The 14,577-nt window shown below is 43.3% G+C and overlaps 1 protein-coding gene across 1 annotated transcript in view; it reads right to left on the bottom strand.

Annotated features, from left to right (window-relative positions):
* MOB1B (MOB kinase activator 1B) overlaps window positions 1-14,577 on the bottom strand; it is a 239,519-nt gene that overhangs the window by 139,922 nt on the left and 85,020 nt on the right. The window contains exon 2 of the mRNA XM_069236867.1: window positions 9,978-10,144. Within this exon, the coding sequence (XP_069092968.1) occupies window positions 9,978-10,144 (167 nt within the window). The remainder of the gene's footprint in view (window positions 1-9,977; window positions 10,145-14,577) is intronic.

Here is a 14,577-nt window from a genome sequence, read left to right as displayed (position 1 = left end):
CTGCCAAGATACAGGCCGAGAAATGTTCCTACCCCACACACACACGGACTGTAGGAGAAGCCGCATCAGAGTTTAGACAAGTCAGGTGCCAACGTTAGATGTGTGACGTGTTTGTTTTTCTCGCCGGTCCTTGCCATTTTTCCAGTGCTGATAAACTCGGTCTAAATCAACTTTCCCATTTGAGAGGTAAGCCTTTGTCCTCATCAGCATATCTAGGTGACTCTCCTCTAGTCTGTTTCTTAATTTGGACTTGATTGAGTTCATGAGGCTGAATCCTCGTTCGCAGTCTGCACTTGAAGCCTGGAAAGTTGCACAGATATCAACAAGCTGAGATACAACACTAAACTGTGTAGCATTCCGCAGAGTGAAATTCACCATGTCTTGAAAGGTCCTAAACAATCAGTTTTTTATATGCGCTGCCACCACATATTTATAATCTCTGTACTGCCGAACAACATCACTAGGGGTGTCACAATCACCCAAGACCAAGACCTTCTCATACTTCTCAACAAGTCTTTGTACATTCTCAGTCCCAAAATCAAACTGTGATTGTGTTGTTACTGTATGGAAATCAAAAGCTTGTCCATTCCTTCAATTCATCTTCTGGGAACCTTCTTTCTATGTGCTCACAAAGAAGTTTAATGAAAGATAACATTGGCTGACTATCATACTCTCTGTCCTCTCTGCACAAAGCCATCAGATCTTACTGTGTTGCTCCAAAAGACAGTGTCGCCCAAGTACTGTTCCTTTATTTGGGTAATTTTTGCTCTTGCACACTGTACAGCTTCAACGGTGGTCAAAGAGCTTTTCTGAAACAACTTGCACAAAGATGCAAGTTCACCCAGAATGTCATTTAGTGCTGCAAAGGAAATATGGTAGTTTGAATCCGATAGTTTTTTTGTAGCAATATTTAGCAATTGGGTCATTCTCCTCAACTCTTTCATGATCAAAGTATTTGAGAGCAACCTCATAATTACGCAAGAGTGCACCAACAGCAAAATGCCTAGAAAGCCACCGCACCTCATTGAGTGGCCGAAAGGAGACCGCTTCACATTCAGTGACCAAAGCAATTTCATCCAGCTTGGACTTTCTTAAAGGTGAGGGGAGAACACAGTGTAGACAGTCCTCAGTAATGTTTCCATTTCCCTGATCATCGGCACTTTTTTCCAGGCATTATCAACTCCCAAATCGTCTCCGTGCGCAACACAGTGCTGCTCAACTAGATGAGGAATGGATTGTTTGAGGCGGGTAGCAACACCATTGTTCTTTCCCAGCATCACTGATGCACCATCTGATGTAAACATGACCATTTTCAGAAGGTCCAGCTTATTGGCAGTGTAGAACTCTTTTACAGCTGTAGTGATAGCCTCCGCATTGCATGCACTCCGAGTTACAATTCCCCCAAACACTGTTTTGTGCTTTGTTGATGTTACAGGTCGGAACTTGTGGTAGAGGCCTCAAGTTATCTGCTCAGCCACTCGCTATGACTAATCGGATTTATAAGGGTGAGCCATTTTTAGGCCTACTGGCTCGTTCTGGCAAGCGGACAAAAAAAAGTGTTCTGTCCATTCAGACGGTAAATGAGCAATGAAGGTGCCTTTACGTCTTGTTGTTGTCTCGTCACATTTGCTGTGCATGATGCAGGGAGCGACGTTGCAACGTGCGCGCTTGCCAAAGGGGCCTGCGCGACAGGAGAAGGAAAGGTGCACGCGCGCCTTACAGGGAACATTGCCCGCGGCCTTTAAACGCTGTTTTCATTGACTTCAATCCAGATTCAAATATGAGCATTTTCTGCAATAGGAGAGCACGACTATCGCTCTAAAAGGCTTATTTGAGCTGAGAAAGTGATAATGCATATAAACAACTATGAAGTACGACAATGATGGAAAAGTTGATAACAGCACATTTTCTACTGTTCTGAAGCATTTCCTAGCTCATTAACCATTAATTTTCAACATAAATATCACTTGCTCGCTTGTATGCTAAAGTACGGCAAATGATGTTTAAAACACTCCCCGCGGCCTTTAAACGCTGTTTTCATTTACTTCAATCCAGATTCAAATATGAGCATTATCTGCCTTAGGGGAGCACGTATATCGCTCTAAAAGGCTTATTTAGGCTTAGAAAGTGATAACGCATATAAACTACCACAAAGTACAGGAATGGTGGAACAACGCGCGCGCTTGCCAAAGGGGCCTGCGCGATGGGGGAAGGAAAGGTGCGCGCGCGCCTTACAGGGAACATTGGTCGCTACCCTTATCAATATGAAAACGTTATGACAAGTTCCCAACCAAAAAAAAAAAAAAAAAAAATCCCTGGTGTCTAGTGGCTTCCTGCAGCACGATCGCTATGCAATCGAGCTGCAGGAATGCACAGAAACATGAAAAGGGAAGGAAAAGCCTTTCCTTCCCTTTTCATGCCTCTCTGCCTCCCTGCCCCCCCCCCCCCCCTTTACTGGGGAGAAACAAATCAGTTTCTCCTCGGCCGCCTGGAAGCATTGCTTCCAGCGCAATAGGAGTAGACCTCTGATGACGTCACTGGGGGTGGGGGAGGTCAGGGGTGGAAGGGGAAGAGATTCCCCTTCCAACCCTGCCCTGTGGGAGTGAGGAAAGGCCCCCAGGGTAGCACTAGCGCTTTCCCCAGGGCAGGTTCCAGGACGTAATGGTTACGTCCGTGGCACCTGAGTGCTGCAGCCACGGACGTAACCATTACGTGCATGCCGGGGAAGGGGTTAAGACTAGCATATTGATGCATACAAATTATATCAAGCATTCCTAAGGTTATGTCAGAAATTTCCATCTATGATAAGGAACAATACAAAAAAACCTGCCAATCAACCACCTGGCAGGAGAGGGTACTGTAGCCGTGACGCCGGAGGAGACAGACGCTGGTTTTCACAGGTACCAGAAGAGGACGGGACGCGAGCGGGTCGGCAGGACAGGCGGTGGCGGCGGTCATGGTGAGTGGGGGACTTCGGGGAGTCGGGCGCAGGATCAGGAGGGCTCCTGAGGGTGACGAGGGGTTGGGTGTTAGTGGCTGGTTGGTCTGAGCAGTCTGTCTGGTGGTGGCGAGGGGAGGTGTGGTGTGGTGTGGTGAATGGGGGTGGTGGAGGTGGCAGAGGTCAGCAGAAGTCGGCGGAGGGTTCATTTTATACGGAACTGTACAGAGCGGCGCAGGGTGCAGGGTTGATGGGTTCAGTGGGCCTCGAGCACGCTTTTGGAGCGCGTTCTTGGAGCAGGTTGTGTGGGTATTCCATCATATCCGCCACACATACAGTGCTCGCCCGGGTTGCACATCTTCTACATGTAGCCCTTGCGCCCTGTACCTCTCTATCATTGGCCTCGTTCTCTGCCTCAACCTCTGTCCCACCTTTGCTTCGCCTTCGCCCCTCCTGCCACCCTCGTACTGCCTGCTACGTGTCACTCGTCACACACCACACGCCCAAACCCCACACTTCACTCTTCTGCCCTGTCCCGCCTTGCCCCCCCAATTCCTCTCCTCCCCTCTTTCCTCTCCGTGTTGGTGTCCACCCGTTCCACTCCCCACCTTCCTGCCACCCTGTTTCCCGCTTCCACCGCTGCTGCACCACTTGGGGTAATTCCTGGCAGTTTAGGAGACCAGAGCTGCATACTCCATCTCTGGTCATTGCATCACTCCCTTAGGCCAGAAGTAGGCCAATTCAGCAGGAGTCCTTGCGACAGGGGATCACTTGACTGGCTCATCCATCAGAAGTGAGCATGGTTGTTTTAGGTAACAGCCACAGAGACAGTGCGCCAGGTCCATTCGGAAGTGGCCCAGCTAGGTCTGGGTGTGGCTTGTGAGTGCCCCGCTCACCCCCTGACTCCAAGCATGACCGAGGCAGCGCAGATATCAAAGACTCATTTCATCTCCTACCTAGACATTAATTTCAACTTCAAGATATTTAGGCGTATTAAGGCCTAGTAGCAAGGCAGCAATAGGAACAGAAAGTAACAGGAAGATAATTTATTTGGCCACACATCTGGCTTCTTTGCTTGTCCCGATTGCCAGACTGTCTTGCTTACCCCCCCTGATCTGCAGAGAGGGTCAGCATAAAGACCTTTCTGTCTTTTGCCTCCAACAACCTCAATATACCAGGCACAAGCTGACTGTGAGTTACCGGAGAAAACCAAGACCGATTCCCCAAGTCATCATGAGGTCTTGGCAAGTTAGTGTTCATACGGAGGGCAAAACTAGGACCAAAAACCCCAAAGGAGGGCGCAAAGGAAAGGGAAATGTTCCACACAGGGAGCATAAAACAGCGGACTCGACCAACTGGCACTGTCTCTTACTCCTCTCTAGGTCTACCTTAAGAAGCCAGGAAACAACAATAAGTTTGCGTTTTTAAAAGATCCAACTGCTGCCCTTTTTTCAAATCCTGACAATATTGACAGCCTTCAAACTACACTGGACCCACAAATATTGGGTTCAGTGCAGACGTAGCAGAATTCATCAGGCAATAAAAACTTACCAAGAACTTTCACTTTCCTGACAGCCTCACTCCAGCATTTGGAGCCGAAATCACCCCTTCAGAAGGCTTCAGAGGATCAAACTGATGTAGGACACAATGTAGGCTTAGTCCGCGAGCAACCAAATGGCCCCTAGGACATGAGTAACGCAACAACGCATGAAAATTCTCAGGTGTGCAGCACCATGATCACAGCTCAGGTTCATTCTCTGGTGCAAAACATTCCTCAAGGCGATCGGCAACATGACATGACAGTCAATCTATGTAACACTCAGTTTTCAATCACTCTCAGAAACATGACGGAGGCATTCAATGACCCCATGTTTGCCAGACTTGCCAACAGTCGATAACTTACAACGCAGAAAGTATGGATCAGGGGTGTGCTGTTAACATCATGTCCTGGAACATCGCCAGAGCAAAAAACGTTATTACAGACGGATTTGCAATAGTAAACAGTTGCAACTACACTATAATCACATTGCAAGAAACATGGCTAATAGACCTGCTCAATCTAGGAGATTGCACACTACACCACGTCAGTGCCGAAAAATGAAATAAATCGGGCAGGCCAAGTGGAAGTCTAGCCAAATACGTTTCCACTGTGCGACACACTACAACAGAGCAACTGGCATTCTAAAAAAAAACGATCTGCAGGCTGTCAAACTCATCTTCAGAGACAACTGCCAAACTCCCCTTGTAATTTTTAATGTTTATGCTCATCCTCAAACGCCAGAAAACCTTGCTTTTTGAGAAATGACTGAATAAAACAGAAGAGATAAGATGCGCTCACCCAACATGGGACATTCTAGTGACGGGCGACTTCAAAGCCCACTTAATCCACACTCCTGAACCCGATTAGCAACTGGCAGCGGAAAACGCCCTATGGTCAGTCCTTCCTCAACTACCATCAATATGGAAAAGATCGGACGCCTTGGGCAAGCAAATGGTTGAGGCATTATAGCATCTAAGCATGAAGGTTTTAAATGGCAGGACCAAAGATGATATGCCACCTAGCTACACCCACTATAGCACAAAGGCTGCAACCATAATAGACTACACATCTATGTCTCTTCCCCTGCTATCAAGCGTGAGGAAATTTCAAATCCAAATTACTCACTGCAGCGATCTCTCATACCAACATATAGAACTGGACTTGAATGCCCCATACTTCTTGCCTCTCGCGCTGGCCTAGGAAGTCTTGCATCTACCAACTTAAAACATCTGATTTGGTCAGAGTCTTCATTACCGCGGCTGTGTGAAAAGATAAAAACTTTGTTTCAATCTGCAACACTCCAGCACTCGCCTGCAGTGGAAGTGTGGGCCACTTTCTAACTTCGTTATCTTCGCCCTGCTCTGCTACGCGCCCATCACCAACACAAAATCGGTTGGTATCCTCAAGTTTATCAAAGAAAATGTTAACATTGAAAAAGGAACTGAGGCATGAACTCGGAGGAATAAAAAAAAGGTCCTTTCACAGAATCTGTGTGTCCAAATAAAGGCCATTTGTAAAAACTATGAAAGTCAGGTATGGCGTGAGCGCATCAAAATGGAGGACAACTTCTGGTTTAAAATGCTCTATATTTAAAAAATGGCAAATTCCAGGACCTTTTGGGCAACAGTCAATGGCATTGACTGCCAGTCAAGAGTAATTAATTTTTCATCAATTCCCGAAAATAAATGGGCCTACCGGGCCAACATATATATATTGTTTTAAACAAGACTCACCTGAAGCAAACACACACAGGAAGGAGCCTGTAAGATAAAAGGACCTCTGTCAGATTGACATAGAATACAGCGCTAAGGCAGTCTCCTTAGTAATTAGGGGGGGTAGGGATGGTGCACCCGGCCCCAATGGCTTTCCACAGGCAATATTTAAGGCTCATCCGAAGTACTGGTCAACTTCACTGGCAATTATTTCCACTGAAGTACAGCGCAACAGAACCATCCCTGACAGTTGGAGAGGATCTATTATCAATCCAATATTTAAAGGGGGTGACAGAACAAATCCCGCCAACTACAGACTGATTGCTTTAATGGACAGTGAGGCCAAATACTTTGCCTCACTGATCTTGGATGATCCACTGGTCCAATTCAAACAACCTCATCCCCCTGAATCAAACCTGCTCCCGGAAGGGTTACAGGACAATGATCAATATTCTAGCACTAAGTGACATTGGCAACAAAGCAAAACGCCTCAAGAAAAAAAGCTACATCTATGCTTTACAGACTTTAAAAGCGCCTTTGATCGTGTGGACAGAGCAATTCTTTGGTGCAAATTGTAAAGCTGGGGCCTTCAAGAACAGCTTCTCCGCAGCATGGAAATGCTATATGATAAAACCTGGGTGCAGATCAAGGTAGCAGATGGTACGAAAGTTTCAAGGAGGATTCCAACTAATATAGGCTTAAAACAAGGATGCATTTTAGCCGGCACCTGTTTAACCTTTTTATGGCCGACCTCTCCCCAAAGTTAGATGCTACCAACTCACATTCTCAGAGGATGGGGAACCTGCTCATATCACATCTCTCATATGCTGATGACATTGTTTTATTGAGCCACACAAAAATTGGGCTACAGCAGCTAGTTAGCACCCTGGGCGATTTTGCAACATCAAACTAATTAGAAATCAATACTACGAAGACAAAAACCATGTCTAAAGGATATTTCTCTAACTCACTAAATAAAATTAAGTTGGGCAGCATTGCCCTTGAAGAGACTCGCTGCTATAAATATTTGGGATTTACTATAGACTACAAGGCTAACCTTGAGCCGCAAAAGCAGTACATCACTCTGAAATGTAAAGCGCTGACATTTGTTTTTTCTGCCCTAGACAAAAGTTTAAAAGGGCCTTTGTACAAACCTTCTCTGTCCGTCATGTCGGCCAAATTCTTTCCAGCCACTACACATGGAAGGGCAGCACTATACGGGAAAGACGCTTCGCTCCTGGATCAGCAACTAATAATAATCTACAAACAAGTTTTCAATCGTACCCGAACTGGTTCCCGTGCCCAAGTCAGGCTTGAATTTGGCCTCAAACAACAACAGTTTGACAGGAAAGTATATACGATAAAGACCTGGTATAAAATAAGAGGAAACAACACTAGCCCTTTAGTCACAGCTTTATGGAATTCAGTAAACAATGACTCAGTCAGTAAACAACAGGTACTTGCAGTATTCGCTGCAAAAGACACAAATGACATACCTATGGGACTCTAATATGTCATATCCCCTTCTGTGCCGTGTGTTAAAAAAGGAAATAGGTCTGCAATCTTTGCTGGATGATAAACGCAAATTTGCATGACGTTTGCATGCCTAGCTTCTCACGCATACTTACATTAACCAGCACTATCGCAATATCTGACCTCAACATTTTCAGTATACGTCAAACGTCAACTGCTCGCGATGCGGCTAGGATCCCTTCCATCAAGAGAGGATCAACCACTGTGGAAGAACGGGGGCGAATTGTCATGTAGGCTATGCAATGTTGCCAGGGAGGACATGGTCTATCTGATCTGTATTTGCCCGACCCAAAGAGAAGCACGTTGCCAACTGCTGAAACCAATTTTTAGCACAAATGGGATACGCTCTTGTCGGCCAGCAGCAATGAAAATGTTTGCTCCAACTGATTTGCAGATAAACTGTAGACTTGTTAAATTTCTGTCTGTACACACCAAATGCCTAAACTCGCAGCCTGTGACCGTTAGTACATCATAAAGACTTAGTTTGTGCCCTTGAAAAAAATGCAGAACCAGGCACATTGAAAAGTGTGCGCTTTTTAATAAATGTTTAGTAACTCTTATAATTGTTTTAGCATAAATTCAAGAATTTTATAGTGGATATAGAATTGTAACTGTGTTTATCTTTAACAAATATTGCTATCTCTATATGTTGTTAGGCCGGCAACATAAGGGCAGTTTTTTTTTTTTTGTCTAGCTGTAATAATTATGAAATTAGCGGACTATTTTGATAAGATTTTAATTAAACCACGCAAATAAAGAGGGCATTTGCCCTATTTCATCTTGCAAGATATTGCCAAAAAGATCTTCATACTGCCATGATGCTGCTGCACCCCATCCTGCACTGAAAGGTGATACATAGCAAAGTCCAGGAGGAGAGAAGTAGCTGTCGATGACTGTTTACCTTTTGAGGTAAAACGTGCTCCCAACTGCTGATAACTACAGCATTGGCCTGCAAACAGGTATGCAGTGTGTGGATTCTCCCCATGAAGCTCTAGATGCAAGTCACGCTACTCTGTGCTCTCATGGTATAGTTGCCAGACGGTCGTGTTAGGTTGTCAAATTACATTTTAATAATGGTACAAATGTTCGTTTTATTCTTGTTCGCAACATGCAAAAGTGCTATTTTTTTGTGGATATTCTAGATGTGCAAAGCAACATGATGAGACTTTTGAAATAAACACTTTTAAACTTTAAGGGACTTACTCTTAATACAGTGCATGTGTGTGATATTGTAAAGAAAAAAAAATAGGTTTTTCAAATGACCGCTACGTCCCTGGATCCGAATTCAGGGATTGTTAGTGACTTAAGAACACTGACACCATTTCAACTATATATTGAATGGGGAGTTGTGTGGGGCTACAACAAACTGCCTCTTCCCATTCAATTGCTGGTACACTGACCAAAGTTCACTTGTGACACCTGTGAGTCTAAAGGCAAACATTGTAGAGCTAAGCCAGAGTTAATTGATACAGAGTCAAAGTACGCAGCAGTCTTCTTTAATGTGTAAACTGGCACAAACTGTTAAAAATTATAGGGCAGATTCACAAAGACTTCTTAGCCAAGAAGGGGTTAATTTAAGCAAACTGCATCTCTAAGGAGAATAAATTACCAGGAGGGTCCTATAGATGCACTTTGCTCCTTTAATACGATTACCCTAACCTAGACCAGCAAATACTACGTTCTGAGAGTAAAAGCTGTAAAACATGGCGCTCGTCACTGCATGATTAATGATAGCTACTCAACTAAACTGTTCTGGAAAAAAGGAAACCTAAATACTTACCTAAATATTTCAAATTATAAGATGATCACCATCGTATGACTAAAATGACTAGCTGGCTCTTCAATCATTAATCACTGTTTACGTTTTACAAACATTTGTATCTATTTTTCCACACTCAACATTAGGCAGATCATGCCTGATCTACAAGTATAGATTTCTGTGATAAATTAGTGTATGTTACATTGCTTGGCAGAAAGTTGCCTGAAACGTGCCGGCATTAAACTTCAAAGCACAATTAAATAAGGTAGCTAGAGTAAAACTGAATTGATCAAAATTAGTTTGGATACAGCGGGACAAATAAGTCACCATCTAAAATCTTAAGTGTTCCTATATTGAAGATCTGCTTGATGTAGTTACTTCAGTAGTCACTGGTTATCGAAATTAAACAATCAGCTGTGCACAGAATTCATTAAATATCACAAACCATCACCAGGCCCGTTACTTAATGTGGTGAATGCACAGTCTTCAACTTACTGTTAACTGCAACCCATTCGTTTAAATCTTCTCCCTCTGGCAGCATAACAGCCATTCGGAGATTTCCACTTCCAAGTGTGGCCTCTGCATGCTTCAAAAGCTCATACTGATGTGATCCTTCAGGAATGTTCTTCTTTGGTTTGAAGGTTTTTGAAGAGCGGCTACCACTGGGAAAAAAAGAATAAATATTAAGTAGTAACCAAGTGTTGAAACATGCCCACTTTGTCCAACACACTGAAGATAACTCTAAGTACATCCATTTAAAGAAACAATGTCAAGACTGGGAGCTAGAAACATAAAATTTAAATCAAAAAGAAAATCAAAAATAGCTAATTTGTGGATATAACTAATCTAAGAAAGATCAAAATAAGTGTCCTTGAATGTTTTTGTGACACATCAGGTAACAAAATCAACTTAGCAAGGGGTGTATTCCATTCTGTTCTATGGGATTTGCAGAGCGCATGGCTACCCAGAAGGACCTCCCAGCGCTAAACAGCTAAAGGTAAGAATGCTACTTCCGGGAAGTTAAAAAAATATATATATATTTCAACAGCTATCTGAATTTTAATTCTGACTAATTTTTCCATTTATTTTCTGGGAGAGCATTCCACAACTTGGGGACCAGGAATGCGAAGGAGCGTCCCACACTCATGGCTTATGGAGCAACACGATCTAATGGGGTCATACAGAGTGAGAAATTTCTGAATCAATCTAGGACTCTTTTGATACCTCACTCGATAGGCCTACACAGTGCCTTAAAATGGATTCTTTTAGTCACTGGTAACCAGTGCAAGTTTGCCAGTGCCGCTGTTACAGAATACCATCTGGGAATTTTCAACAATATATGAGCTGCAACATTTTGAATAACTTGGAGTCTTTTTATGACCGACCTGGGGTTACCCAGGTACAGGGAATTTCTCTAGTCTAGTCAGGATATATGACTAAGCCTCGCAGTACAATGCTTTGAGAGGATTCTGGCAACCAACCCAGCACTTTTCTCAAAGTCCTTAACATGGCAAAGCAAATAGATGCCAGTTTTTTGTTTTTTTTGCTTGATCTGCCACTTAAAGCTTGTTATCAAGCCATACACCCTGAATCTCGAAATCAGATTTGGGCTGGTAGGTTGAGTGCCAAGAGAGTCTGGCCAATTCAAATTTAGCCATCGCCCTGGGTGGTTTCCCACTACCATCACCTCCATTTGTCCCCACGCAGCATTAAACTGCTTGCTGCCATCCAATACATCACCTCCTTATGTCAGTTGTTAAGATGGTTAGATGTCCTATCTGTTTGATAGGAAAGAGATGATGATCTGTGGGTCATCAGCATACAAAATTGAGGAGAAACCATAAGTTTGTATTATTTCAATCAGCCAGAGGACATACAGATTGAGCACAATGGATTCCTGCGGAATCCCACACTTTAAGGTGTAAATTCCAAACAGTATACTTTCCTCACATAACTGAAACGTTCTATTTTGGAGGAAGGAGGCAAGCCACCTCAATGCTGTCCCGGTTGTGCCGGCTTTCTTCAACCTTCTGACTAACACTAGGAGGGAGACTGCGTCAAAAGCAGTGCTAATCTCCAATAGGATCATGGCTGCAGTCCCACCCTGGTCCAAAATGGCTTCAAGTTCCTCTGTCATTGAAAGCAGCGCCATCTCAGTACTACTTTCCGGTCCAAAACCAGCCTGGTAATGATGCAAAATGCCATTTGTCTCCAAATATAAAGAGAGGCTGTTATTGATTATTTTTCCAAGCTTTTACTTGGCCCTGGGAGAAGGGAAATCGGTCTCTAATCTTCACATTTTAAGGGATTGGGAGTTTTTTTTATTTTATTTTTAACAATGGCATGTTTCAAAGATGCTGGAACAGTCCCTGTGTTGAGGGAACACTTGAACATGTCTGCCAACATGGTGGTTACTGCTTTCCCACCTTTTACCATATCAGGGTGAGCATGGTCCTGTGGGGAGCCTGATTTAGAGTCTACTAAAAGATCAAAAGTAGGGGTGGCCAGGGTCAGGAACAAACAAAACTGGTCCTGCCCGAGTACCAATACAGCCCTTGTATCATGCTCTCCACAGGCAGCAGAGGAATGCCAAACATTGTTGAAAGAATCAGCCTACTAGGGGAGAAATAGCAACACCAGCCTGGCATTCAGAAAATACTATGAAAATGGCGTTGCTTGTGGAGAACTTCATATTTGAGTAAGAGGCCTGGGAAACAAGCTACCAATGCTTCAAGTTTAAGGTACCCATCCACAAGGAAGGCCAGTACAGATAAACAAGGTAAGATGGTAAGGCCCTCAATTTGAAAGTCAGGGGGATGGGTGATTCTGGCTTGTCAAAAGAAGCATGAGGTTGGGCCTGCCCAGGGGATGTGGAAGCCTAAGTGGAAGCCAGGAGCCTGGTGCTCAGTGACACTTGACCTGGGCTTTGGCAGTGGAGGGTGCTAAGAGTTCTTCTTACCTAGTGACATTTTTAAGATGAACACTCTCCGATTTACTATTATCTTGTATGTTGACCTAACGCAATTTATTTCCAATAGAAAGCCTTTTAGTCTATTATTATATTTTTAACAGTTTGCTTTATTCTTCTGTTCTACTTCATTTAGCTAAGCACAGACTTTTTATTTTGTAACTGATGACCACTGTTTGCTTGTCGCCACTGAGTAGGCAGCTGGCTATATATATTTTAGGCCATTACCTGCTCTAGTTGTTAGGAAAGGGTGGAGTTGCGGATGAATTAAGTAATCACAAAGGCCATCTCAGAGATTAATCTAGACCAGATCCATGTTTACGCCAAAGGAAAGCCAGTCTGTGGCCAGAAGAGAAGAGGCTAGCTACCATGCCTATCAATAGTTCTATACAAAGGATGTTCTACCCTTCTTCAATACAACACTATTGACCCTATCACAATTTCAACAGTTGACCTGTATCTGTACTTCCCTCGGCTAAACTTTTTTGGATCAAACTGTGAGTGCATACATGTATGCAGAGGCTACTCCGATCCTAATCCGCTTTTATAGTAATCCTACTACAAGTTTCAACTAAGTAGAAAAAATATATTGCAATGGTTACTGCAGACAAGGCAGAAATCTTGGTGGTTAAAAGTGGGGCCAACTTCTGACTTTATTCCTACGAATCTCAAGATCTTAGTTCTGCACCTTTCCCTGTAATAGCACTTAAGGATGTAGTGGACTTTCCTGTGCAAGGCAACCCAAAAATGGTAATATTGGGTACAGGATCAAGAAGTGGGACGCAAGCATGGGGAAAGTATGGAAACTGGCATCACAGCTATTGTCTGCAGTTAGGATTATGCTAGTGGGAGGCCTGAAACAAAAAAAGCACCCTTATTGGAAATGTGGTGAGGGGGAAATATGTCATGGAAACGCTGCTGCACCATTTCATCAGGAAACGTGCAACAATATTTGGGGAAAAAAATAGGAGATCCCAAACGCCAAACCAGCACCCACCAAGAATAAGAACACAATCTATATGAAATGGAAAAAAAGTAGGAGTCTTTGCAACGAAACAGCTTAAAACCACAGATCACAAGAGTCATGAAATCTAGTTGGGAAAATTCTCTCAAGAGCTGGGAAAAGGAAAGGTGGGATCAGGGGAGTGGGGGGCGGGGCAAGATCTGGAATTATATAAGAAAATTATGAAAACTGAACAGAGCAGTGAGCGAGAAAAGGTGTTTGGAAAGTCACACAGATTAAACTTGATACACTAAATAAAAGGTATTTTTTTAAAAAGCTCACCACAAAGATTGTCCGATACAAAATAAGCAGAAAACGCCACCTCTTATCTGTCAAACACTTAATGGCCTGCTTTAAAAAATAGAAAACAGAAAACAAGAAGTCCTACACTTTCCAGAGTGAGAATTTTCGAAACCTAAAACACGGTGGTTGAGATAACTAAGTTAAGCTATCACCACGATTTAAATTCAATGACCATTTAGTATTTGATTTATTAAGGTGAAACCATTTTCTTTTAAATCAGGTAAAAAATTCACCAACTATTCAAGAAATGGTCTGGCCTAGGATAAATGTGATCCTGAGACAGAGCACTGAGTCTAATGGGCAAAAGATGACTATAATAAGGACTTTTACATGCAAAGGTGAAGCAAAATGCTGTTGTGAATAATGCAATGACGAAGCTCCAGGTTTTGCACCACTCTGGGGCAGAACCATCTAGCCACAAGCAGAAATCAAAACTAACACTCACTATATGTTTTACTTTATATTTTGAATGTGTACAGCACTGTAAAAACTGGATAAGTGGAATCCATGTCAGAGAAAACAAATTATTATTAGCACACATTTGTATCGGAGGCCATTTCCCCTACTCGGAATCCTACTAGACTGTTCCCTGCCTACGAAGGTGCACATGCAAACACCAGGCCAAAATTCGAGACTTAAAATCAAATGCTACATCTCAAGCAATTTCAGGTTTGCTGTACATACATTAGCAAGATCCTCCTTCAGTCTGGTAACATCATCCTGGTAGGCCTTCTTCAGAGCCTCACTAAATGTGCAAAACACAGCTCTGTTAAACTCTACAGTATGCCAACTGTACCTGCACTATCTCATCAAAAATGTAA

Source organism: Pleurodeles waltl, chromosome 1_2 (genome assembly GCF_031143425.1).
Source record: "Pleurodeles waltl isolate 20211129_DDA chromosome 1_2, aPleWal1.hap1.20221129, whole genome shotgun sequence".
Taxonomy (NCBI): domain Eukaryota; kingdom Metazoa; phylum Chordata; class Amphibia; order Caudata; family Salamandridae; genus Pleurodeles; species Pleurodeles waltl.
This window is presented reverse-complemented; position numbering and strand designations above follow the sequence as displayed.